At 37.5% G+C, this 27,013-nt stretch overlaps 4 protein-coding genes across 5 annotated transcripts; 2 read left to right on the forward strand and 2 right to left on the reverse strand.

Moving 5' to 3' along the window:
• LOC18611149 (subtilisin-like protease SBT1.9) lies at window positions 1,234–4,130 on the reverse strand. The gene has a single exon (XM_018124523.1). It carries the CDS (start codon window positions 3,603–3,605, stop codon window positions 1,311–1,313), a length of 2,295 nt encoding a protein of 764 aa, XP_017980012.1. The 5' UTR covers window positions 3,606–4,130; the 3' UTR covers window positions 1,234–1,310.
• On the forward strand, window positions 5,620–9,142 carry LOC18611150 (PI-PLC X domain-containing protein At5g67130). The gene is made up of 9 exons (XM_007047225.2): window positions 5,620–5,824; window positions 5,934–6,023; window positions 6,120–6,254; window positions 6,392–6,529; window positions 7,267–7,365; window positions 7,469–7,772; window positions 7,884–8,107; window positions 8,201–8,287; window positions 8,738–9,142. Exons 1-9 carry the CDS (start codon window positions 5,819–5,821, stop codon window positions 8,924–8,926), a joined length of 1,272 nt encoding a protein of 423 aa, XP_007047287.1. The 5' UTR covers window positions 5,620–5,818; the 3' UTR covers window positions 8,927–9,142.
• LOC18611152 (probable serine/threonine-protein kinase At1g01540) lies at window positions 10,121–13,193 on the reverse strand. Its single transcript, XM_007047229.2, has 7 exons — window positions 12,421–13,193; window positions 12,166–12,270; window positions 11,905–12,027; window positions 11,638–11,808; window positions 11,426–11,555; window positions 11,068–11,277; window positions 10,121–10,617 (listed from the first exon to the last, which is right to left on the reverse strand). Exons 1-7 carry the CDS (start codon window positions 13,041–13,043, stop codon window positions 10,495–10,497), a joined length of 1,485 nt encoding a protein of 494 aa, XP_007047291.2. The 5' UTR covers window positions 13,044–13,193; the 3' UTR covers window positions 10,121–10,494.
• Window positions 15,356–27,011, forward strand: LOC18611153 (DNA polymerase alpha catalytic subunit). 2 transcript variants are annotated; one of them, XR_001928534.1, is made up of 30 exons: window positions 15,356–16,567; window positions 16,730–16,900; window positions 16,990–17,073; window positions 17,210–17,284; window positions 17,524–17,588; window positions 18,466–18,556; window positions 18,662–18,850; window positions 19,521–19,684; window positions 19,802–19,916; window positions 20,391–20,570; window positions 20,663–20,776; window positions 21,136–21,255; window positions 21,338–21,655; window positions 21,807–21,899; window positions 22,614–22,732; window positions 22,990–23,062; window positions 23,187–23,243; window positions 23,347–23,439; window positions 23,965–24,087; window positions 24,159–24,256; window positions 24,384–24,429; window positions 24,663–24,776; window positions 24,889–24,972; window positions 25,109–25,312; window positions 25,413–25,489; window positions 25,594–25,813; window positions 26,043–26,074; window positions 26,194–26,313; window positions 26,404–26,478; window positions 26,584–26,683. XR_001928534.1 is itself a non-coding variant. In XM_007047236.2 (30 exons), the coding sequence occupies exons 1-30, from the start codon at window positions 15,419–15,421 to the stop codon at window positions 26,728–26,730; spliced, it is 4,632 nt and encodes a 1,543-aa protein (XP_007047298.2). In that variant the 5' UTR covers window positions 15,356–15,418; the 3' UTR covers window positions 26,731–27,011. The 2 variants fall into 2 exon arrangements, 1 of the variants encoding a protein (XP_007047298.2); XM_007047236.2 differs by having other exon boundaries at window positions 26,043–26,096; window positions 26,584–27,011.

Genomic DNA, 27,013 nt, shown 5'->3' on the forward strand with positions numbered 1-27,013 from the left:
AATGAAAAAAGTGATAGAAAAGAAATTTTCTGTTCAAAAATAGTCTACGCATAAACCTCTTATCATCTTAATAAAAGAAAAGTAGTGAAACCACTCAAGCAAAAATCAAAAGGAAAAGGAAAAGGTATTTCACTACTTCTTGCCCTTTTATATTATAAAATTAACTTCTTTTAGCACAAACTTAACGTTGAGACCAGTAAAATGCCAGTGTGCGGCGTCAACTTGCCTTTTCATCGCCTACATTGATCACTGTTTGTTAGGATTTTGAGATGAAATTGAAGAAACTTTTGTCATCATTTTGTTGTGAATGACAATACGTGAAGGACATGGCTCAAGGAGCAGTCATGCTATTGATAGTACTAGACTGTCTTTCTTTCTTTTTTATTGACTTATCAAGCCGACCTAGCTTTGTGAGCTGTGATTGGCTAAAAATAAGTGTTGTTACATCTTTTGTTCTATATATGTAAGAACCAAGTTTGTAATATATATATGAAAAATGATAATGAAAACGGTGGTGTTCACCTCTGTTTCGTTCCTCTCTCTTGTCTAACAACTCTCTTTGTATAACTCTCAAATTTTATAAAACCCTACACTGTTCTTCAGAAATTTCTTGCAAGTTTTCTGGAGCCAGGCGAAAATAAAAGAGGAGATATCCAAGGCCAAAGATTGGTTCTAGAGGACTCTATGGTATCTGCTATTAATTTTGGAAAGAAAGGATTTTTCATTCCAGCATGTAGGCTAGTTGGTGACAGCAATGTACTTTAGTTTTAAATTGTATAAAAGGAAGAAGCAGAAGAAAAGTAAAGGAAAAAAAAAAGAACATGGTAGGGAAAGAAGGTAGGAAAGGAGCTTATGTTTACATCATATTGCAATGGACTGCAGACACAGTATTCAAACATGGAAGAAGTGATTGCTTCTAGTTAACAATGGCCTTCAAATTTGCCAATGCCTTGTGGACAGTCTTTTTGACAACTTCCTGGAGCACAACATCCATGATGGTAGCACCCTTTTTTGTTTTATCTCTAAGCCTGTCTAATGTATAGTCTCGGTCTTAGATTATATTGTGGGTTCCCCACATTTCGGTGATGGGCATTATTTGGTTTTGTTGTGGTATATTTCTTATATTCTGGTTTAGTACCAAACTTCTATCAGGGTTCTGTTACTTTAATAGTGGGTCATTTGGCCTATCCTTTACTGTATTCCAGTGATTAATCAAAGAAAAACCACTTTGGCTGAGAAAAAAAAAAATGGCATTATTAGACAATCATAGGGTACATAATAGGCCAATCAAAGCTTTTAACTGTGCATTATCATGGCGTGATGCTTGTGGCCACAATTGGACTTCTTACCATGTATTTACCATCATCATCCACCCAACTTAAAGAACCAAAAATAACTTCCGTCTTCAATGATTTTGGGCCCTCCAAGCTGAGCTTGTAGCTTTGCTTCTCGTAGCTCTGCTTGAATATCAACTTCTGAGGCTCCACCATCACCTTTATACCATCCATGCCTGTCACCATTGCCGTATAAGCCATCCCTCCCTTGCCTACATTTGTTACAGTCCTTCGAAATTCTTTCACAACTTTTTGATTTGAAGTTGACTGCTCATCTGTAAAGAAAGCTATGAAAGATGGGTAATTAAGATCCAAGGACCGACTCAAGCAGTTGTGACTTGAGTTTGCAAAGACTCGAATTTGTTTTGATGTGTAGTTCATTGCACAGAGAAGCTTAATGTAGTCTTCAGGTGCTGCATCATACACAAGCCCAGGATCAAGAGCCTTGGTGGGATTGATGTGTCCGGCTCCAATGTCTAGAGGACTAGCAGGGAAGTTATAATTTGAAACATCTTTAATGGGGCTTAAAGTGTTGTCTAATAATTTGGCAGTGGTGATAATGGCAGAACGAATGGCTGCAGGACTCCAATCAGGGTGTGCTGTCTTTATAAGTGCTGCCACGCCTGCCACATGTGGAGTAGCCATGGAGGTTCCCGATAAGAGATTGAAATTGCTAAACAATGGATGTGATCGGACAAAAGTAACTTCACTTATTGGAGACCATGATGCTAACACTAGAGAGCCAGGAGCCAAAATGTCTGGCTTTAGAACATTGGGGCAGCTTAAAAATGGCCCTCTGGAACTATAAGCATCTACCCTTGGTGCTGGCTTTGTACCAATAGTTGTTTTTTGAAATCGAAACCTTCCCCTAGGATTAGTATTCTGCTTTATGTAGTCTATTACAGTTTGGCCATCATGAAGGCCAATAAATGCTGCTGGAAACGAGCTTCTAGTGTAAAGTTCAGATAAAGAAGAATAATTGGATATGAAAACAGCAGCAGAAACCCTTGCAGACTCAGCATTTTCAAGCTGATTGCTTATACTTAGATGGTCCTTGCAGACAATGATCTTGTTTCTTAATTGCTTTAGTTCGTCCACGCTTAGGCATTCATCAATATAAACCAGGGGCATTTGGATTAGAGAATAATTACCTGGATACAAGGATTTAAAGATGATCTGCACTCCATTTCCCAAAGTCAAAATTCCATCAAATTCACGATCTATAGAACCAGCAGCAACAGTTAACATCCACGGTGCTCCATTGATTGAAGTCCAATACAAAGGCCCATCATTCCCAGCTGATGCTGTTACAAATATACCCTTCTTTACAGCTGCAAAAGTGGCTACTGCTATTGGATCACCTTCCAAAATATTGTCATCCACACTTAAGCCCAAGGATAAGGACAATATATCCACTCCGTCTTTAATTGCCTGGTCTATTGCAGCAAGTACATCTGATGTATAGGTTCCATCTCTCCAAACTACTTTGTACATGGCTATGTGAGCCCGTGGAGCCATGCCTTTGGCTGTGCCTGAGGCATAGCCAAAGTAGGAAGCACCTTCTGCATAGTTGCCAGCAGCAATTGATGAAGTATGTGTTCCGTGTCCATTTATATCCCTGGGGGAGTTCATTGGAATGGTTAATTTCGGATTGTTAGCAAGCAAACCCTTATTGTAAAATCGAGCCCCAATGAGTTTCTTGTTACAGAAGGAGGAATTAAATTCGGTGCCAGACTCACATTTTCCTTTCCATCTTGGGGGAACTTTATTCATTCCCTCATCACTAAAGCTCTCACTCTCTGGCCAAATTCCAGTGTCCACTATACCAATTATGACATCTTCACCATTATTTGGAGCTGTCCATGCACCTGACACTGAGCTTAGACCAAGAAATTGAGAAGTATGAGTTGTATGGACCGTGAGAGGAAGATCTCGAGTAAATGAAATGTACCCAAAAGAATTCTTGAGGGCTTCAAGCTCAGATGAAGTGAGACTGGCGCTGAATCCATTGATAGAATCAGTATAAGTGTATAAATGTTTAGAAATAGTGGTGGAGGCAGCGGCGGCTTCAGAGGGGTCTAATATTGAAGAAAGCATTGACAAATACCAGCTGTGGTGACTGGAGAAAGCTTTTGGCATGGCTGATGAGTCCATGTGGATGATATAAGTGCCAGATTTTGCTAGACTGAACGAAAGGGAGGAGACAATGAACAAAATTGTGGACATAACATTAAGAATACCCATGGTTGAACTCTGCCCTTCTCTGAACATGAGGTTGGTAAAAATCAGTATGATATTCCTTCTCCTTCTCGGCTCTGATGCTAAAATAAGCAACCACAGGACAACAAAAAAGAAGTGCAACAGCTAAAGTTTTCGTTCTTCACAGTTGTTCCTTTATCAACACGGTGAGGACTTTTCACGTTCTCAAAACCAAATTACCCCTCTTTTTTTTCTTTCCACTTTTCCATTGCTAAAAGCCGTATGGTAGTGGGAGACAGACCATGACATGAAGAGTGCCCTTTTAGTTTTAGCTCATAGAGAATGCCCCTCATTATTTGCATGGCCAGCAAGAGAGCTAGTACTATTCATCCCTCACTTTGTCCCTTAATTTTATTTTTTTTTTTAAACTTTGTCCCTCAAAATAAACCCCATATAAAGAACTTTAGCATCTTGGCTTTATTGCAGCAAGATTTTTAAGTTTTATATTTCGATTTTTATAATAATTGATTCTGTTAGCACCTAGCTGCTATTGATATTCAATTTTCAGTGTCCCAGTCTAACAAACTTCTACAGCAGTTATCCTGTGAAATTGCAGACACTTTCAATACAAGTCATGATGATAACTTTTAACTCTGTTTTCTCTTTGCTAGAGGCCTGGAAAGCATGTATCTCCATCATGGATATCTGAATTTCAATTACAGAAAAGCATGCTCTCCTCTTATTGTGAATGCTATTCCTATGAAGCTTGTCACCTTGTTTTACTTTAAAACAGAACAAGTTTCAGATATGTCCAGATCCACTAACTAACTAAATTTCCAGATTTGCATAAAAGCCTTGCAAGACAAGGATGACAGCTCAAAGAAAAAGAACAAGTTTCACTTACAAGACCCCATTCATATAATGTCCTTTAGAACAAAGCCGAGATGAAAAATACAAGTAAACAACATGGCTCCTTGACAGACTAACTACAGCAATTAAATGGAAACTTATCTGATGACAAAATAATAAATAGGAGGATGAAAGCACTGCAAATTACAACACTCCCTCTTTGATGCTAACTTGTGGGAACCAAATGAAGCTGAGCTTGAAACTCTTCAAACTTTGCCCCTGATAATGCTTTTGTAAATATGTCTCTTTGTGTCCATCTTTACCAGAGTAATTCCACCATTGATAACTTTCTCCAAATGAAATGGAAATGGACCACAACATGTGTTTGTTCTAACATGGAAAACAGGATTGGAAAGCTAATAACTTATGATGGCTTACTTTTGCTAATGAGAACTGGTTCCATTTTGCTCAAAATTTTTAACTAAAAGGAAAGAGTAAACACAAAGGCCAAAACATAAGTTTTAATTGGTTCTTTCTAATAGATTGAGGAGCTTAATTGTATGGCAATATGTATTTTACTTACTCTTTCTTCTTCTGTCACATATACTGATTTTTGACACCAAAAAGCTAAGTCTGAAAGAGGAATTCAATGGAAACAATAAGAAAAAGAGGGCACCAACTAATTAAATACTGATCTGTCTTAAGCCAGTAATTTTCTTTCTGGTGAAACAGTCAATTCTAATACTTTAAAATATCAAAGTTGAAGGATTCCAATTTCCACGTATAGTATTTATGAAATATTTTTTTCCCATAATAGTTCTAACTACTACCCTTAAAATGAAAAGTGAGACAGCAGGCCATCTTAATTAGAATAACCTAGTCATCAAAAGCTGCAAAAAACATAACAAAGGAAATTTGAAAGTAAACACAATTCTTGTAATGGGAACATAAATTAATTATATATATTTATCTGGTAAAGTCTCCATATGGAGAGTATAAGAATTTTCTTGGAGGACTTATCTCTTCGGAAATTTCTATGCTTTCTAGAAAGCTAGAAATAGAATCCCAACATTGTCTATTATTTCATCCCAGTCGCATTAAACAAATATTTTAGTCCTTGTACTTAATTAATTTAAAAACGGGAAATTAATAATTCATAATTTTGTTATCATTTAATTATCAAATTTTGTTGTGATATATAAAGGAAAAAAGAAAAAAAAAAAAAAAGGAAAAACCTTCCAACTGCTCTAGGACAAGACATCACACGCGTTTCCGTCTCATGCCATAGCCTTCACCCTACGTCCCCTTCTTCTGTCCCAGTTTCCCCATAGCCAATAACCCCAAAGTTCAATCCAAAAACTCCTTTTCTTTCAACACCCAAAACTTTTCATCGCTTTCCTTCTCACTTTTCTTTGTGTCTCTTTCAAAAGCCAGAAATGGAGGTATGTAACAGCCTTCTGCAATGCCCTTTTATGTTTCCTTGTCTAATCGCTGCATAAAACCTTTTAACTGACAATCTTCTTTTCATTGTTTTTACTCTTATTTTTTCAGAGACTGAATCTTTCAACTAGTCTTTCCCTATTTCTCCTTCAACTTCTCCTTATCACAGTTTATCTCTTCTCCATGTCTTCCAGTCTCAAGGTAAAATACTTTGATTAATTATCTTTCTAACTCACAACCCATTTCTTTTCTTTACATGAACCCTGTATTTAACCCTTTTCTTTAACCTTTAAACAGATCGGAGAAACATGTTCTTCTTCTTCTTCTTCTAACAGTGCATGTGACTCCGGATTATCATGTCAAACTTGCTCCGTCAACGGCAATACCCGACCCAGATGCACACGGATTCAACCACTCAGCCCTACATCGAAGGTTGGAGCAGTGTCAGTTTATTGGTTCTAACTTTTTATTTAATGTCGTGTAATACCTTTTTCTTTTTTTTAATGTTTATTTTCCTGATATATAAATTTTTTGTTCTGTTTTTATGTCTGGTTTTGGTAAATGGTTAGGTAAAAGGTTTGCCATTTAACAAATATTCTTGGCTGACAACTCATAACTCTTTTGCCCTCAAAGGGGCGATACCGGCTATTGGACCGGCTATTATTGCTCCCGCTAACCAGGAAGACTCCATCACCAATCAACTTAAAGTAAGGCTTACTAAATTTCAATTTTTTTTACTATTTTTTTTTCTTGTTTTAGAATTTCAGTTTTTATGAAGGTAAAAATGTGTGCTTTCGCATTTGTTAGTTACTTGTAATTGAGGCATGTTGTTGTTCAGTGATTTCTCAAGTGACCAAAATATCCTCAACTATCATCCATTATTACGCGGTGAAGCTATTAATTTAGCTATTATGAAGTGTATTCATAAGGCTATCTTAGTCTTTCAATGTAGATAGTAACAGCTAACAGGTTTGGCGCCCAAAAACAAAAAGGGGGGAGGAAATAGTAGGCTAGATGCAGGAAGGAAAGTGCAAGAGCAGCTGTGCTATGATTATAAACTAAGCATATTTTGATGTTGAGTTGTTAGATGTCTTTTGAGTAACATGTAAGCTTTCCAGCTAATCCCTCCCTCCATCATTTCACATTTAACATGCACTATGATTGGTAAGGACCCCACTGCATAGGATTTCCAAGATCATATCCACATATGAAGATTAGAGAGTTGTCCCAGCGGATTTCGCTCTATATTTTTAATTTATTAAAAAATATACATGTGGATCTATTTAGTTTGGTTGGACTGAATTAACTTTTTGTTTATTAATGTAAAGACTTGATTTGTTCATTCACTTAGATATTTCCTTTTTTTAATTGTCCATGTTGTTAATTAAAGATTGGATTAAGTTTGGATTGAATTGTCTTTCCAATGAAATGCATTTTATTGTAGAATGGGGTTCGTGGACTTATGCTGGATATGTATGACTTCAATGGTGACATATGGTTATGTCACTCCTTTGGTGGCCAATGCTACAATGTCACAGCATTTGTAAGTTCAATAGGTGCTTAAATTCTCTTGAATTGTATTTCTCTAGAAAAATTATTGTTTAAATGCTTAGCTAACCGTCCATGAATCTTCCATTACCTTTCAGCAACCTGCCATTAATGTGCTCAAAGAGATACAAGCGTTTCTAGAAGCAAATCCATCAGAGATTATCACCATATTTATTGAGGATTATGTGGCATCCCCACAAGGCTTAACAAAGGTCTTCAATGCAGCTGGTTTGAAAAAATACTGGTTTCCAGTTGCAAAGATGCCCAAGAATGGTGAAGATTGGCCGACAGTAGATGATATGGTCAAGCAGAATGAGCGACTGGTAGTCTTCACCTCCAAATCAGCTAAGGAGGCTTCTGAGGGGATTGCTTATGAGTGGAGATATGTGGTAGAAAACGAGTGTGAGTTCCAGTTCTGTTTTCAGCTCTTTTTAAATGTGCACTCAGAGAGAAGTAGAAGCAAATTTAGTTTGTCTTTTGATGTAAAAGGCCGGTTTTGATCTGATATTGCAGATGGGAATGATGGGATGAAAGCTGGTTCCTGTCCAAACCGTGCTGAATCATCTCCTATGAATACAAAAACAAGATCACTGGTTCTTGAGAACTACTTTCCTACTAACCCGAACCAGACGACAGCTTGCTCGGAAAATTCGGCTCCCCTAGTTAGTATGTTGAACACCTGTCATAAAGCAGCTGGAAATAGATGGCCAAACTTCATTGCTGTTGATTTTTACCAGGTTCTTGAACTGACCTGAATCTTATAGTACATTTTAATATTAATCTAATAACTTCTGCCTGTCCTTGAAACCGATTATCGATTTTTGTTGCAGAGGAGCGATGGTGGAGGAGCCCCAGAAGCTGTAGATATAGCAAATGGTCATCTCACTTGTGGTTGTGACAATTTAGCCTATTGCAAGGTGTGTTAACATTTAATATGCAATTTAACTTTTGAAATAAATGACTACTTCATAGCTGGATGATTAATTTGAGGGGAAATTTAAGATTCAGTTGAAGATTTCTATTAACTGCCGAAGCTGGTGGTTTAGTAGCCGTTACAATTAGAATTAGACTATGAACCAGCCCTTTTTTGCTTTCGAAGAAGAATCTGAAGATTTTATTACACTGCTTTTGCAACAAATATGGAAGGATAGACAATTTTTTTAATCCAATGGTTAGTTTATGCCCTGCATTGTTGGTTAGCTATTGGAGGAGACAGTTTTCCTTTCCTCTCTTGTCAGCTTTCCATATCCCTCTTTGCTTCGGTGATAAAAGAATGAACATTTCTATTACTTTAGGGGGGAAAATAACAAGGACTGGCGGAGAGCTGTAAATCTTGCAGTTTAACCAATGATTGTTATATTTGGCAGGTCAATGCTACCTTTGGCAGCTGTGACGTCCCTAAATTATCACCTCCCCCACCTGCTGCTGCTACTCAAACGACCACAGAGAATCCTTCACTATCTAACTCCAGCTTTGCTAATATGGATGTTAGACCAGTCCAACTGCAGTGGATGCTGGCCACAGTTTTGACCATAAGTCTCTTGTTTCGGTTATGATAACCCCCAGTTTGCCTGTTTAAATTTCCTTTTTCATTTTTAAGATTTGAGTCATACGGTAGTGTTCTTACAGAGGAGTTGTTCATCAGTTTCTTGTTTAGGTTCTTGTGGTTAATTTGCAAGAGCATTTCTTCAGGCAGCTGTGCTGTTTCAGTTTTCATTTGTTAGATAGTGCATTCATATACTGCTCTAATTTAATTTGACTCTCTCTCTCTCTATATATATATATATATATATTGGTTGCCCTATCTGTTTAAATAGAAAGCTTGTTAGCTTGATGTAAAAGTATGGATTTGACCGTTTAAGATTATACTTCCACCACTAGTATTTTGCAACCAAAAGATAACAGGGACTAACTGGAAGAGGAAATGTTGTACATAAGAAAATGTCACAAGTTTCTATGATGATTTATTCTTACCAATTTCAGGGGTAACATGGGGGCTGTTCATACGGCTGAACTTTTATGAAGATCAGGTGCATGTGCCCCAATTGAGAGGAATTCCAGGCTTGTAAGCATGTGTACTGTCTAAAAAGTATCATCTTTCGTTCCTTGTCATTTTCCAACAGTAAAGTTTCTGATGCATCTTAGAAGCACAGATAAAGCAATATGAAGTCTTGTCCCACCATTATAGGGCGCAAAATTGTAAAAAAAAAAAAAAAAAACTCACCAGAAAAGGAAGAGTGGGGAAGCTGCATGTTGGCAGTATAGATTATGCGTATTTACATAAGGGACAGCTACTAAGGGAGGTCTCGGAAAAAAACAAAAAACAAAACCGACAGCAATGTAAAGAACTGAAACAGAACAACAATAGTGGCCAGGGGACGGGCGGATTGCCAGGGTTATCCACCAAATTCTTTGAAATGGAATGTTTGCATTGGCCTTGAAAGCGGAGTGATAGAAAGCCTCCCTATGACCTGCTGGCAAGGACCAGCCAACCATCAATGAAGGAGAGATCCCAGCTCAGGCTATAGACTACAGTTCTCTCAGGTCAGAACATAACCTCTCTGCTCACGAAGATTGAACTAAAAAGATGTGTTGATAAAGGGACCTTAATTATTGATAAATGACAAAACCATCCAACTACACCCACTCAATTTCGACAGTCTGGTGTCATTAATGAACTCAAATAACTCTGGTGCTCAGGGATTACTCATCAAATGTGCTACTGCAGCAATGATTTGACAGATGGTTGCTGACAACAATCATCCAGAATTGAATATGTATTGTTGAAAATGAATTTGTTGAGCAACAATAATGATTCTGGATCACATGACAAAACTTAAAGTTCAATGCCTCTCCTAGAAAACAAATTGATGAAATAACTTGATTTGGACCTTCTTTTTAAAGGCATATCATATCTGCAATTTAGAATAGACACCTTCGACGAGGCAACAAACTAAAGGAGAAATATCCAAAAAAAAGGAAGAAAAAAATGGATCATGTAAATTGGCATTTCTAAACGTAGAACAAGCAACTTAGAATGTGTAATTCACCTCAAACAATTTCAGCACATTTCAGCATATTCAGTGCTTTTCTTCTTCACATTCCTGATATCACCAACTTATCATCATGCATCGTTAGGAGGTATTGCACCTTCATAGCCACCTGACTCTATCACCCTTTTCTCTATCAACGCTTTCTTTGGACTGTCACGACATGCCTGTCCTGCATCCTTTCCAGCTCTACAATCCTGAAATAAGTTACTTAGACCAATGAGTCAATAGTGGTTCCTTTAGCTTCAAAATTCAAACTGAATTAGGTGACCATTTTCCTCTACTTATACTGATAATTTTCAACGTTGTGAAAAATGTTGGGGGAGGAGGAAAAGGCATGAAATTCTTGAAGATAAACCAGATACATTAACTGCATGAAGAGGGAGATGGTAAAATATGTGCACTATAATATCTATAGCACCGAAAATGGAGTAATAGTATGAAGTTCAGTTCTGAACCTGAATTCATGTACATTCTGCACCTGCATTTTCACTTAAAATTCTTTAATGCAAAGAATAATATCCTGATATTTTAAAATTTTTTAAGGTACAATTAAATTCAGTAAATTTGATATGACTGGATACCTTATATGCAGAAAGTGCTATATTGAACTTGAACAGATTTAATATGCAGATCTGTATACTTACATCTTTGAACGGGGATTCTTCAGCTTCAAGCATATGTACAACATGGCCCATCTTAGGTCGCTTTTGTGCATTTGGGTCTACACAACGTAAAGCTATAAGTAGAGCTCGCTTCAATGCTCTTGAAGCAGGCTTCTCAGGTAGCTTGGGATCCAATACTCCCTCTGGATTCCTGTTAGCAACCATCTTCTTAAGCCACTCTATTAAGTTGACCTGGAAATTCTTGACTTTTAATCAAAAAGCAACATGGGAGAGCAAGAAGGAAACCTTCATAGAAATTTTTTTGAGAAAAAGAGAATCTTTGGCATATATAACCCAAAAAATTAGCAAAATCATATTAGATTAGCTATGTGATGCAAACCTCTTCTGGAGGCCGGCCATAATCAACTGGATTCCTCCCAGATATAATTTCCATAATAAGAATCCCAAAACTATACACATCACTTCTTTCATTCAACATGCCTGTGCTAGCATATTCAGGAGCTACATAGCTACAAAAACAGAAACTAAATGTTAGTGGTGCCCAAATACACAAAATCACACCTGCCGGCGAACAGGAGGTACTTAACAAACCCAAATGTTCCCATGACTCGGGTTGTAATGTAGCTGCTGTCAGAGCCCAAGAGCTTGGCAAGGCCAAAATCTGAAACCTTGGGGTTCCACTGCTTGTCAAGTAGGATGTTGCTTGATTTAATATCACGGTGAACAACTTTAGGTTCAAGTCCCTCATGAAGGTAAGTTAACCTAATAAACAATCCAGTTATGACTAATTAAACAATGCAGGAAAAAACCAACAAAAATAAAAGCCAAAATGTAAGCTTCATTTGATCTGAATCAAACCCTTTGGCTGTTCCCAGGATTATATTCATTCGAATTTCCCAAGTAAGAGGACTGCAAGGCCCAACATCCCCATGAAGCCACTGCTCTAAATTTCCATTATTTACATAATCGTATACCAGCATCCTAACAATAAGGCAACATGTAATTGTTAACAATTTTCTTACATGTGCCGTAGAAAGTGCCATTAAGTTTTACAAATGAACGCCAAAGACTATTAGTTTCCAGATAACAGACAGGAGCAGTTAAGCAAAAACAGAGTACCTGTGAGCTCCTTCAGCACAGTAACCGAGCAACCTTACTAAATTCTTATGCCTAACTCGTCCAATTGCCTCTACTTCAACTTTAAACTCCTTCTCAGCTTGTCCTCTGTGGATAATCAGATGTTTCAATTCACTAAATTAGTTCAGAAATTAAGAATGAGACTTAATTTAACCTATATATGACAGCTGAACTCCAATAAATTAATCAAAATTGACATGAAAGGTAGAAAAATTTTTATAGCAAGTAAAAAAGCACCTGTTATTGAGCAAGTTCTTAACAGCAACCTGAGCATTATCCTCCAAAACACCATGGTAAACAATCCCATACCCACCCTCACCTATTATTTTTTCATGAGCGAATCCATTTGTTGAAACCTCAAGCTCCCTCAAAGTATACCAATGCCCCCATCCCAAATGTGAAACTTCAGGCCCAACTCCTGCCACGTAATCGCCACGTGCCTCACCACTTGTATGTGGAGACAACCCCGGATAGGAAATCCTATGATCTTTCCCAATTTCTATGTGGATTCCATGGTAACCAGTCGGACTCTCCTCTTCCAGAGGCAGAAGCAAGGCCTGCCTTTCGATGCCTGTACTTGGGTCAGGGTCAGGATAAGGGTCAGCTTGGATTTGAGTCCTGTGAGGCTTTGGAGGGTCGATTTTGATCTCCTGGATCTCTTTGGAAACAGCTGGGATTTTTGGTTTTGAAGAAGGTTTGTGTTTAGTTCGTTTTGAAGCAAGCCAGAGAGAAATGAGGAAAAGAAGGAGAACAAAAGCTGCTCCTACACAAACTCCAACAACTACCCATAATCGTAAACCAAAAATTGAGGTTGTGTTTGATAGTTGGTCTGCCATTAACCCAGTTTTCCGATCAGACATCTCAGTCTGATCCTAGGATTCAGTTAAACAAAGAAACAAGGCAACGGTAAAAGCCGAAGCACGTACAGCTTTTAAGGGATCAAATTGAATAGTTAAAAGTCACTGATAGGCGTTGTAGCCAAGTGCCTAGAGAGAGACTAAAGTGAGTGATAATGATGAAAAGAATAGCAGCTGGCATGATGGGACCTTTTACGTTGTCGATTCGAGAAAACGATGCTCTTTAGTTTTTCCTGATGGTAAACTTTGAAGTATTACTACCGGTAATCCAAATACCCAGAGATATTTGCATGCCAAGTCTCCGTACTTCTTGCCACATGAACAGGCAAACCGAACAAGGCATTAATTTTTGCACATTTATTTGCTTTTTACAGTGTCTCTTTAGCCTTTACTGATATCCCACCAATATTCTCATGATGTAATAGCATTGCTAATGATGGTTGCTTAAAACAAAGTTAGTAATGAATTTTCAAATATTGAAATGATTAATTTAATAAAATGGTCTTCTGCATCGGTGAGATGACTTCCAATGCCTCTTAATTTATGATCTCTAAAAAATATTGCTTTTGGTTTTCATTTGCTCCTGGGTGTCATCTGGTTTCCATTAAAGTGGGTCAATTTAGTCACAGGTATGAACGAAGGGCGAGGAGTTGATTTAGTTGACTGCCCGTGTTAGAAGTGACTCCAAAGTTGCACGTGCCGTGCATTGCATCTGTCAACGCTCATCCCCTGTGATAGAACGAGCTGCTATCTTCCATGGTTTATGTTTAGCATGGGAGCTAACATTTCCAACACCGTTCTTCAATAATTTTGTAAATAGATATTCATTTAAATTACTAACAATAAAATATCTAGCTACGTGCTTGCTTCGAAAAGGTTAAAAGATTTATTATTTAAAATCGAAAGCATGCGGTAGTCTACCATAATTTGGCTCAGATATTATTGCAACAACAAGAGATGCCGCGTATTATTAATGGAAAGGCTTTGATTTCTACTGTTCCATGCCAAATACTGTGTTCAAGTCCAGGCAATGGCTCTTTTCTGTCTCAGAAAGAGAGAGGGAGGGAGGGGGGGTTGGGTTTTTATCACAGTACAAGTTACCTGGTAGTACTCTTTCTCTCTTTACAATATTACCGGTACTCTGAAAAAAACGATCTCACCGGAACTAACTCCGATCACCCTAAACGACTATGAATTGACCAACGATGCTACACAAAGCTGGCTTATAGGTATGTTTCGTGTGGGACAACTACAGAAACATATAACTCAGCTTTAATTCTCGTAATCTATAAGAATTTATCTCTGTTTTCAGAATCTTAAAAAACCAAAACATCTTTCATATGCAGACAACAGCGGCAGTGCCAGGTTGCTGTCCAGCAATAATATTTAATACCGACTGAAATGACGGTGGTGTTGGTGGTTAGAATTTGGACACACTAGCGTTGTCATGAAAATTACCTCAGTTGTCGCCCATCCCATCAGTAATTAAACTTAATAGGAATCTGCCTGCTTCTTTCTCCTGCTGTAAGGTGGAGATGGTGGTGGTGGTGGTTGTTGTTGTTGTTGTTGGTGGATTTGGAGCCATAATCTTGGATCTTTACCTTATCCGTACCACTGATAGAATCCTACCAATGCAGCTTGATATCTTGTCTGTACAATGTTCGATCAGATTTTCTCACCCAATCATTTAATTTAATCAAGTTCCTCTCTTGTTCCTGACTTTCTGATTCTTTTTTTTGGGTGCAAAAGAAAAAAAAAAAAAAAGAAAATTTAGCAGATGATTGTATTTTTGCCTTATTTGATTATGTTAGGTTTTGCAGTCTGATGTGTCACGGGTATACCTTGTTTTGCTTAATTAAAATAAAAAAAAATCAATACTTAGTTATTTTAATGTTGAATTTTTTTTTCAATTTATCATACATTATTTTACTTGAAAAATTAAAACGAAAAATACCCTTTCATAGAATCTTTCTTTTGCTTTTATGCTGTGTCTTTTTTCAATTTTTTTTCTTTTCTGTTTTGAGATATTCTTTGCTTTATTTAATGTTAATAAACATTAAATGTAAAAATAGATGGTTACTTTGGTGGGCCTTCTTTTTCGGTTTTTTGATTCATTTGGTGGGGACATTCTTCTTTTAAGGAAGAAAATGAGGGAAACCAAGGCTTGAACTCTATCGGCCCAAGCCTTAGATTTTGTTCAAGCCCAATCCACAATTGGAAACACAAAGACAAAAAAAATTGGCGCCAAATGCCGAAAATATTCCCGCCATTTACATAAATCCCTAACAAAATTTGACGTTTCACATTTCAACCCCAATCATCGTGAACATAGCCATCGAAATTGAGCCAACAGAACCTACAAGAAGAATTGGGATTCTATGGGTGACGATCAGCCAATAGATCAACCAACAGCCAACGGCAGTCGTCGCCGAGGCCGAGGCGCAGAGGCAGAGAAGCGCGCGGAAGCCCTAGAACGCCTGAAAGCCTTCCGTCAGGGAGAGCGTCGCTCTGCCGCCTCCGAACCTGCTTCCTACGTGAAGCTCGATGAGCCGATCATCGAGTATGTGGACAACGACCAGTACAAAGAGGTCCTGAACAAGCGCCGGAAAGAGGCCGCGGATTTCATCGAGGCCGACGAGGCAAACGGAGATTTCGGCTACCTCGACGATGGTGGCGAAGACGAATGGAGTCAGCCGGCTCATTATCTTTCGTCCGGTGATGACGAATCTGATGGCGAAAGATATTCGAGGGGAAAAAAGGTGAAAAAAAAGGAAAAAAGGGACAACAACAACAATAGTAACAGAGTAAGCAAAAGTAGCGCCGCATTATCGGCGGCGGCGGCAATGATGGGGAAACAGAGGGTTTCTTCGATGTTTACTTCATCGGCTTTTAATAAGAAGGGTAAAGAAACTGATAAGGTGAAATGCGAAAGCATCGTTGATGATGTGATCAAGCAGTTTGCCCCTGATGAATCTGATAGGGAACGCCGTAGGCGAGGGCAAATCAGTCATTTGGCTTCAGTTCGGCCCTCCAAAGTGGTTTCCACGGTAGTTCATCCCGTTAGGAGTGAAGATGAGTTAGTTAGGATAAATAAAGGTTTGGAGGAATTTGTCGAGGAGGATAAGTATCCTGAGAACAATGAAGGAGCAATTCTGGAATTTAATGACACCAAGGTTAAGGAAGTGGAGGCCGAGGTTGAGATGAAGGTGGAGGTGGTGGGGGAGAGGAAGGAGGAGAAGGAGGATAAGGAGGATAAGGAGGATAAGGAGGGAAGCGTGCATAAGTTGAATGCGAAAATTTCTGAGGAGAAGAAGGATGAGGCTTTGAGTGCAATGGCGGGGTGGAAGGCGGTGAAGAGTGAAGGGAATGGCAATCTGGGTGGTTCTGTGGAAGGGAACACTGGCTTTAGTGGTGAAGGACAGTCGGAGTTTGAGCTGGACATGGATAGTTCATTGCCTTTTTACATAATTGATGCTCACGAGGAGTTTTATGGGGCTAATATGGGTACTCTTTATCTGTTTGGGAAGGTAATCGGTATTCTTAATGATTTAATTGTAGCTCCTTTGAAGTAACTTTCATGGTGCTATGATTGGTTTTTGCTTTAAATTTGGATGTGAATGCTGTTTTCTATATTTGTATCATGATCTAAGAAATGCTATTGCTGGTCTGAAATGGCTAACTTAATTTAGGTCAAAGTTGGGAATGAATACCAAAGTTGCTGTGTCGTTGTAAAGAACATGCAGAGATGTGTTTATGCAATCCCAAATAATTCTGTATTTCACAATGATGAGATGGTGAAACTTGAGAAAGATGGGGAAGAGTCCAAGATTTCTTCTTCTGGTTTCCGAACAAAGCTTCATGTAAGTTGTTTTTAATCTTCATTTTTTCTTTTGGTGTTTTTACCTTTGTGGATTGTACTTGATGCTTCACTCCAATTTTGTTCATCAAGGATGTGGCATCAGGATTGAAGAATGAAGTTGCAAAACACTTGTTAAATCTTAATGTTTCAAGTTTTACCATGGCCCCGGTTAAGGTTTGCCAATTTAATCAATCTGACTCTTCTGATTTGATTATGTCCTGCTTACTCTTGTCTATTATTTCTCTTTTCTGCTCACGTTATTCTGATTCATCTTGTTGCTTTGGTTGTTGAATTGATGATCAAATTTCAGAGGCGATATGCTTTCGAGAGATCTGACATACCTGTTGGGGAGAATTATGTGCTCAAGATTAACTATCCATTCAAGGTTAATCACTAGAGCTGTGAATTGAAAATCATGGTTTCACTCTAGAGTTTATTTTTACATTTTTTTGTCATGCAAATTATGTATTGTTTAATTTAATAGAGTTTAGAGTCTAAAATGTCATTCTTTTTAAGTTGTCCATAAACCATGATTCCAATGTCACTAATAGATAAAGTAGTTACTTTTTCTATTGTTGATTGTTACCTTATGTTAAAAATTGTTTTTCGTCCTCATTTTTCCAGGATCCACCACTTCCAGCAGATCTGAAAGGAGAAACGTTCTGTGCTTTGCATGGGACTTGCAGCAGGTTTAAGTAGTTTGAACATTTCTTTTAAAAGGAAAAAAATGATACACTGCAGCAGAATGTATAATAATTTTGAATCGCTTTTGCCTGCGACTGTTGTTAAAATCTTTAATTCATGTGTGTTTGTATATCTATACAAAGATTTAGATTTAAAGGTACTGCATAACTCAACCACACCCATCCAGTTATCAGTTGATAGCAGGGTTACATACATAAGATCATACATAGATGCATGCAAATATGTCACTTTTTCAGTTAAAGGTTATTTGCCAATTTTATTGTCACATGTGTTTGGTAAATTATGCCAGGCTGCTTGGTGCACTTTAGCTCTTTTAAAGTTCAGGATGCTGTGCTTCTCAATCAGAAATTGTTGAAATCTTTAAAATGATCATTAGCTGGTTTGTTGTACTATGCCGTGTAAAATGCATGAACCTGGATTTCTAGAGATTCATATATAAGCCCCTTAGAAAATAAATGCTTCTATTTGGTAGAGGTTTCATTTGAGGAGGATTTGCATTCTTAACTTTCTAATGCGGTATTATGAGTTATCAGCCTTTTGAAAATTTTCCCAATTGTTGCAGCGTTATTCTAGCTTTTAGGTTTGCAAAGCCCTTTCTCACTTGCCATATGGGGAAAATGTTGAGTCAAGTTGATTACTTGGTATGAACTAGATTGATTGGCTGGCAATAATCTTATTCTTTTGTCTATGACAGGCAATGAAATTTAATAGCATCAAATTTGACTTGATTTTCTTGCAGAAGACATTCTTGATGAGTTTCTGTTAAATCTAAATATTTTTTCGAGGATTAGACAATGTAATAACATTTGGTTTTTTTACTAGAAAAATGAAAGGATTACTGACTGGTATCATCACTTGCAGTGCATTGGAGCTTTTCCTTGTTAAAAGGAAGGTGAAGGGGCCTTCTTGGCTGTCAGTTTCAAATTTTTCTACATGTTCGGCTTCTCAGAGGGTGAGGTTCTTGAACCTACGAATCTTGTGTGATTTGAGCTGATTCTATCAATTCTTTATAGTTTTTTCCAGTTCTTATGTTGACAGTTTGGTTAAACTCTGATAGATCAGCTGGTGCAAGTATGAGGTTATTATTGACTCGCCCAAAGATATTAGGATTTCATCTTCATCAAAGAGCACGACAGAAATTCCCCCTATTGTTGTTTCAGCTATAAATTTGAAGACTATCATCAACGGGAGGCTGAATATAAATGAAGTAGTCTCAGCATCCATTATCTGCTGTCGCAGAGCTAAGGTTAGTTGAAGAGGCTTTTTCTGGCTATATGCTATTTCATAGTGAATTTAGGCATGTTTTGTCAAGAATCTTTTTTAAATAGTCTTTGTTCATGTAATTTAGCCCATTTTCTTCCCAAGTCCGGTAAGCTGCTTGCAATTTTATTTCTGAAATAGATATAACAACAAACATTGCTTCCTACATATTATGGAGGTATATGGAACTTAGAAGAATTACTGCATTTTTAAGCTTAGCTGAGTCTTTTAGATGCTTTAATAATTGATTCACAGTCATAATTCAACATACTTTCAGGCTGGTCGGTTGTTTAGGCACCTATATATATGCAGCTTGATATTTATAGGCTTTAATTCCACATTCCTTTTAAGAAATCATCTTGTTTGCTTTAATAATTGATTCACAGTGTTTAGATGATAGCTTGCATAATTCAACCTACTTTCAGGCTGGTCAGTTGTTTAGGCACTATATATACGCTGCTTGATATTTATAGGCTTTAATTCCACATTCCTTTTAAGAAACCTTCTCGATTCCAAGTTGCAATAGTATGCTATCGTTGATATACTCAAAGTTCTGTAATATTAGCTCAAGCATGGTATATGTTGGTTTAGATTTAGCTCACACAAGTTGCTGTTTTGACCTAGAATAATATATTATGTGCTGTTTGGGCTTGCAGATAGACACTCCTATGTTGGCTTCAGAATGGAAGAAGCCTGGTCTCCTCAGCCACTTTACTGTTGTCCGCAAACTTGATGGAGGCATTTTTCCAATGGGGTTTACCAAAGAGGTGACAGATAAAAACTCGAAAGCTGGATCAAATGTTTTAGTCTCTGAAAGCAGGTAAGTTATATGGTGTCTACCATCAAACTTTTTGATGTTGCCTCTAACATGATTTTAACCTTGAATATTTATATTTTAGTGGCTGTTGTTGAAGTATCTTTCCACACTATGTTGCAGTGAAAGAGCTTTATTAAATCGGCTGATGATTGAGTTATACAAGTTGGACAGTGATGTTCTTGTCGGACATAATATATCTGGGTTTGACCTGGATGTTCTCCTGCACAGAGCCCAGGTGGGGGATCTCCTCAAAGTGCTTTACTCTAAGAGTATTTGTAGGCTACTCTTGATTTACATCCTCAGCTGCTGACAAAAGATTATTGGCAGGCTGGTAGCAGGCGACAATCTGCTGCCCCTTTTGTGTATCAAAGCAAGAAGTTGGCATTCAATTCATAGCTTAATGCATTTGCTGATTTGCATAACTAATGCAATCTAGTTGGTGATATTGGATCACTATTAATCAATATGTCAATATACACATTAAAGTTTCTCTTATATACAATTCATTTTAAGCCGCCATTAAATTTCATTTTCTTGATGTTATAGTTAGCCTTCCTGCATTATCAAATGTTTAGATGGCAATAAGGGTATTTAGTTCTTTGATTTATATCCTCATCTTCTTCAAGTGTAAGCTGCCTCTGTGCCTAACAGATGTCCATATAATGAGTTGCCTCTAACCTGATTGTGCTAATAAATTGCTTTTATGCAGGCTTGCAAAGTACCAAGCAGTATGTGGTCCAAAATTGGCCGTCTGAAGCGTTCTATGATGCCCAAGTTAACAAAAGGAAGCACCATCTTCGGGTCTGGAGCAAGCCAAGGGATCATGTCATGCATTGCTGGTCGTCTTTTATGTGATACATATTTGTGTTCCCGTGACTTGTTAAAAGAGGTATTTCAATTGGTGCATTATGCCCTCAATGCAGTGTGTGAACTGTGCTTGTGGCAACCTTTGCTTATTAAACATGCAATTTTGGTTCTCAGGTTAGCTATTCTTTGACACAACTGTCAAAGACTCAGCTAAACAAAGACCGCAAGGAGATTGCTCCACACGATATTCCCAGAATGTTCCAAACATCTGAATTGCTCATGGAACTTGTAGGTTCTGAATACCATGTCTGGTACTATGATTTGGAGATTTTTTTTTTATAATGTTTGATTACATTTTGATTAGATGACATTCATGCGTACAAAGAACATTGCTAAACATGCAATAAGAAACGCAGCTGCATGATGATTGATCAATGTTTTCTCGCCATGATTTAATGCATTGCAAATGAAATAATAACTTGCATCTTCCTGGCTAAGAGCTTTTACTGGTTTCAATGATTATTTGTGCATTGTAACATATTATGGTGGACCATATTATTGGAACTTAAGCATTATAATTCTTACAACTGAGAAATATTCACTGGTACAGGATGTAATGCTTTTAATTATATTTGTGATGTGTTCAGATTGAATATGGTGAGACTGATGCATGGTTATCTATGGAACTCATGTTTCATCTGAGTGTTCTTCCCCTTACTCGCCAGCTGACCAATATCAGTGGTAATCTTTGGGGAAAGACTCTCCAGGTGAGTTCTGCTTGGTTCTCCACATTCATTTGTCTCAATACCTGTTCATGGACTTGACATATGAGTGCATGTTCCTTTTCAGGGTGCTAGGGCACAAAGAGTAGAGTATCTTTTATTGCATGCATTTCATGCAAAAAAGTACATTGTCCCAGACAAGTCTTCATCTTACACAAAGGAAACAAAAGTTACAAAAAAGAGAATAAATGACGGGGTTGGGGAGGGAAATGTAGATGAGGTGGATAACAATGATGTGAATTTTGATGAAACTCACAATGACCGCGGAAAAGGGAAAAAAGGTCCTGCGTATGCTGGTGGATTAGTTTTGGAGCCAAAAAGAGGTCTATATGACAAGTATGTGTTGCTCCTGGATTTCAACAGTCTCTACCCTTCCATTATTCAGGTTAATAATGTTTTCACAAGTCCCTTGATATCTCTTTCTATTAATATTCTGATTTGAATTTTACTCTCATTTTGCTGTTTTTCAAGGTAATGGTGATATGTGCTTGCATATAGTCTTTTAATGAGTGCTAGCATCTAATCTGATTTTACAGGAATACAATATATGCTTCACAACAGTTGAAAGGTTTCCAGATGGATCAGTTCCTCGTTTGCCATCTAGTAAAACAACTGGAGTTCTACCTGAGGTAAAGATATCATGAATCCTTTTTTGCTAATTACATTTGAAAAATAGAATTCAGAAAATTGTTTTTGAAACTTAAATTCATACTCTGCATCTTTATTTGTCTTCTATTTGTCTGTAAAACTCTGCTTTAAGTAAACACTCCTATAGTCTCAAGGTGTAATCCCCTTTAGAAATGCTCTAAGTTTAATTGCCTTTACATGATAGTCTTAACCTTTTGTTCTTGACTGCATTTTGTGTTTTGTGATAGTTTGTAATAAAAGGACACAGCAGAGAAATCAACATGTAATGCATATCTATCATCCATTTTTACTAATGGACAAAATTTTGAGAGAAGCCAAAATGGAAGGAGGTTTTTTTTTTTTGGGTATCTTGAAAAGACAATACAGAACCTGCGAGGGAAGGAGTTTGGAGAAGTAATAATTTATTGTTTTGAAAATTTGCAAGTAGAAAAGGCTTTTATAAATCATGAGTGCGAGATTATTAGATTAGTTGGAACTAGTTACTGTTTTAGTGATGAATTAAATCAGGAAAAAGAAATTGTGAAATGGTGTCTTAAACTTATTAAAATCTGTGTATGATCACTGTTTGAAGTTCCATTGGCTCCTTTACATATGAAACTTTTCTCTAAAGGATGTGTGTGGTGCACTGTTTATTTACTTCCAATTCTTCATACATAAATTTAGGTAGATAATTTGTTTTACATACCCTTTTGTAGTTGCTGAAAAATTTGGTTCAGAGAAGGAGAATGGTAAAGTCATGGATGAAAAATGCATCTGGTATTAAGGTCCAGCAACTTGATATTCAGCAGCAGGCACTCAAGCTCACTGCAAATAGGTTTGTGTGTATATGAGTTAGTATTCCTATTGCTTTTGGGTTCATTTGTTTGAATAATGAAATAGTGGTGACCATCTCATTCTTAAACTTCACGATCCTTTAGTTGGATTCAAAGTCTTTATTATTTTATTGCCAAAAGCCTATTTTGCTGTAGTTGGAACTTTCAGTTTTGCTTCTTGTGATGTTTTACTGACAATTCTTGTTTGTAGTTTGATAGTACCACTCTTGTATATGACCTGATAATATTTGCCCTGCAGTATGTATGGATGCCTTGGGTTTTCTAATTCGAGATTTTACGCAAAGCCTCTTGCAGAGCTTATTACACAACAAGTAAGAGAGATGCATGTAGCATATGCAGAAATGTGAAGATCCATGTTTTAAAATTAGAATGATGCTGGCTTTTATATTGTTTATTTCCTTGTGATATGAGCCAAGTTACATTGCTGTTGTGCAGGGAAGGGAGATTCTTCAAAGCACTGTTGATCTTGTTCAGAATAATTTAAACTTGGAGGTATTCTCTTATGTGCCGATATTTAGGAGCTTTTGAATAGAATGGACTGATATCATATCCAATGTATTAAGCTCCTAAAGATGAGTAATTTTGCATGTGGCAGGTAATTTATGGAGACACCGATTCAATAATGGTTTACAGCGGACTAGATGATATTGCAAAAGCAAAAACAATTGCAGGAAAAGTCATCCAAGAGGTCAGTTTCTCATAATGTGCTTTACTTTCATTGGAGAATATTGTCTATGAATCTTGTAGTTCAAATACTTTTGTGTGGCTACCTCTTGCATACTAAAATAGATTAAATTCATAAGAGCTCCAGTTTTAATGTGCTGCAGTTGTAACATGATGCAAATAAGGTGTCTAGGGCTCGAAGTTTGATTATCAAAATTTGCTACAAGGGCTCATTTGTAACCAAAAACTATAATAGATAAGAGCAAAGTCCAACTGATTCCCAATTATTACTCTCTTGGAAAACATCCTATTGTCCTTTTCTTTCCTTTATAATTTGATGGTGGCCTCATTCAAAATTTCGCATTGCTCCTTTCGAAAGGTTTAGATTTATGTTGAGGTCTTTAGTGAGAATTGACATACACTACACAGCTGGTTTAATCTGCCAGCATGGGCACTGCTAGAGTAATCATTGTTGTTCTTTTCTCTTTTGTTTTCAACTTTTGTTTTGTGTTACTCTGCAAGATGTAACTTCTCCTCCTCTTGTGTCTAGGTAAATAAAAGGTATAAGTGTCTAGAAATTGATCTTGACGGTCTGTACAAGAGAATGCTGCTTCTGAAGAAGAAAAAGTATGCAGCTGTAAAGGTGCAGTTCAAGGATGGGACACCATATGAGGTAATTTTGAATACATTTCTCTAACTAATGTGGCTCTCAAAAAGATTGGAGATATAACCTTTTTGGTTCAGGTTATTGAACGCAAAGGTCTTGATATGGTTCGTCGTGACTGGAGCTTACTGTCTAAGGAATTGGGAGATTTCTGCCTTGGTCAAATCTTGTCTGGAGGGTATGTAATATTTTACTGTTTCTATATTTTAACTTGTCATCTTTATTTTATATCAAGCTGGAAGTCCAGGCACTAATCAGAACTGGGTTACTGAGCTATGCCGTCACTTTGGCTTGTATGTTCACAGGTCTTGTGAGGATGTTGTTGAGTCAATACATAACTCTCTCATGAAGGTAATTACCATCATCTATGCTGTTCTTTTGGTTGGATTTGGAAATGGGTAGAAAGTCTTAGCCCCTAGGGATCTTTCACCAATACAAAGGTTTCAAGGGGCTACTGCTTTTGCTTTAGTGCATCTGAACTTTGGAAGGTGAAAGAAATTGCACACTTATTCTGCAATTATATGATTGACTTGCTCTGCTTGTAATGGAGAAGTTGCTGACTATCAACATTGTATGTTTAACAGTCACAGGAAGAAATGAGGAATGGACAAGTAGCACTTGAGAAATACATCATCACAAAAACATTGACTAAACCACCTGAAGCCTATCCTGATGCCAAAAATCAACCGCACGTTCAGGTGATTTCAATTGCCAGTAGTTGGTCTTGCATGCTTTATAGCTTTATCTTATGTGATTTGACCTACTATTTATGTATCCCATTCCACTGATATTGCTTGAACTGATTTCTAGGTGGCTCTGAGATTGAAGCAAAGTGGTTATTCTACTGGTTGCTCAGCTGGTGATACAATTCCATACATAATTTGCTGTGAACAGGTATCTTTATCACTGAACTTTTTTTTTATAAAATCACATCTGAACTTTGAGCACAGGATACCTTCACACTTTGATGTTATATTCATCTCAATCTGAGTTTTGTTTTTTCCATTTTCTTCTGTCATTTTTGGGATAGGGGACTAGTTTGAGTAATTCGGCAGGGATTGCTCTTCGTGCCAGGCATCCTGATGAGTTGATAAAAGATGAGGGGAAATGGATGATCGACATTGATTACTACTTGTCACAGCAGATCCATCCAGTGGTATCCCGTTTATGTGCTTCAATTCAAGGAACAAGCCCAGAGCGGTTGGCTGATTGTTTAGGACTTGACCCATCCAAGGTAATACCTTCAGGCCAGTCTGGATTTGAATGTAAATCTATGTTCTTTCTTGCATACGCTTACTCTACCAATAATGTTCTTATTTATTGTTTTCTTCCAGTTTCAAAGTAAATCAAGTGAAGCAGTCAGCAATAACCCAGTTAGTTCGTTCTTGTTTGCTGTAGATGATAATGAGAGGTAACTATTTTATTGTGTCCAAGTACTAGGCTATATGAACATAATCGATGCATTTCTCCCATGAAAAGAAAGGGTGTTAAGGCATGTGGTGGATTGTGTTGCAGATATCAGGGTTGTGAGCCATTGACCTTGTCATGTCCAAGCTGTTCAGGTACTTTTGACTGCCCTGCTGTATTTAGTTCCGTTTGTATGTTAACTGGTGAGAAGCCAACAAAGCTGCAACAAGAGGAATCTACCTGCAATTTTTGGCTCAAGCTGCGCTGCCCTAAATGTCCTGCCGAAGGTGATCTCGGTAGAATATCTCCTGGAATGATAGCAAACCAGGTATTTATAAAGTTTTTCTTCCCCCTTTTGATAACCATGTAGTGCTAAAATGGCCTATGATTCTCTAATCAAAGTATATTTGCCATCTCCTTTAAAGGCCTTTGCCTGTCTGTTTGTGCATGTAAACCGTTGTTTGAAAATTCAATATTACTTGCAAATATTGATAGTAGAGGTAATCTACTTAAATTCGGTATATATGCTAAGATGTGTGCTTTGCCCTGTCTGTTAGGTCAAAAGGCAAGTGGATGGGTTTATTTCAAGGTACTACAAGGGCTTAATGATGGTAATCTGTCTCTTGCAAAATACTTGGTATACAACTTAAAAAGCTTGGGTTTATTAGCAATTATTAAATCTGATAACGTTTTCACTTTTGCTTTCAGTGTGACGATGAAACTTGCAAGCACACAACTCGAAGTCTGAACCTGCAGTTGGTTGGTGATTCTGAGAAAGGAACAGTTTGTCCAAACTATCCCCGCTGCAACGGGCGTCTTGTGAGAAAGGTTTCATGACGATCTCTCCGAACCTAATGCATTTTTATTCTTCTTCTAGCATATTTGTTATTTACCTGAGTAATTTTTCCTCTTATATAGTACACTGAAGCAGATCTATACAAGCAACTTTCATATTTCTGTCATCTCTTGGATACCACAAGCTGCATAGAAAAGGTTTTTATATTTTGCTGTTTTATTTATTGTTATAAATTGGCCAACAGTGAAAAGCTGTTGTTGTCGTGATCGGTATTGAACTGATTGATCTTGGTGTTGTTGCAGATGGAGACCAGTGCGAGGATACCGCTAGAGAAAGAGTTAGCCAAAGTTCGGCCACTGGTTGATTTGGCTGCATCTACAGTTCAAAGAATTCGAGACCGATGTGCCTTTGGTTGGGTGCGGATGATTGACCTCATTATCGCAGTTTGAATCACGTCTAGGTTCTTTTTTTATTATTCTAATTCTGCCCGTACATATTTATGAACCTAGGGATCATCGGCTGACGAAATGTAAGTGGCAAAACTAAGTCCTATTTTTTATTTTTGTAAATTTCACTTATTTGGGTGCTGATCAAGAGCTGGTCATGGGTCAAGTTGGGCCTGCAGGTGGATTTTGGGTCCAACTTAAGGTCGGCCTAAGCCATCTAAACTCGGCCCACAGAATACCTCAGCTTCAATGACCAAATCCAAAAGATAATCAAATTTAAACGAGA

This window comes from Theobroma cacao, chromosome 1 (assembly GCF_000208745.1).
Source record: "Theobroma cacao cultivar B97-61/B2 chromosome 1, Criollo_cocoa_genome_V2, whole genome shotgun sequence".
NCBI lineage: Eukaryota > Viridiplantae > Streptophyta > Magnoliopsida > Malvales > Malvaceae > Theobroma > Theobroma cacao.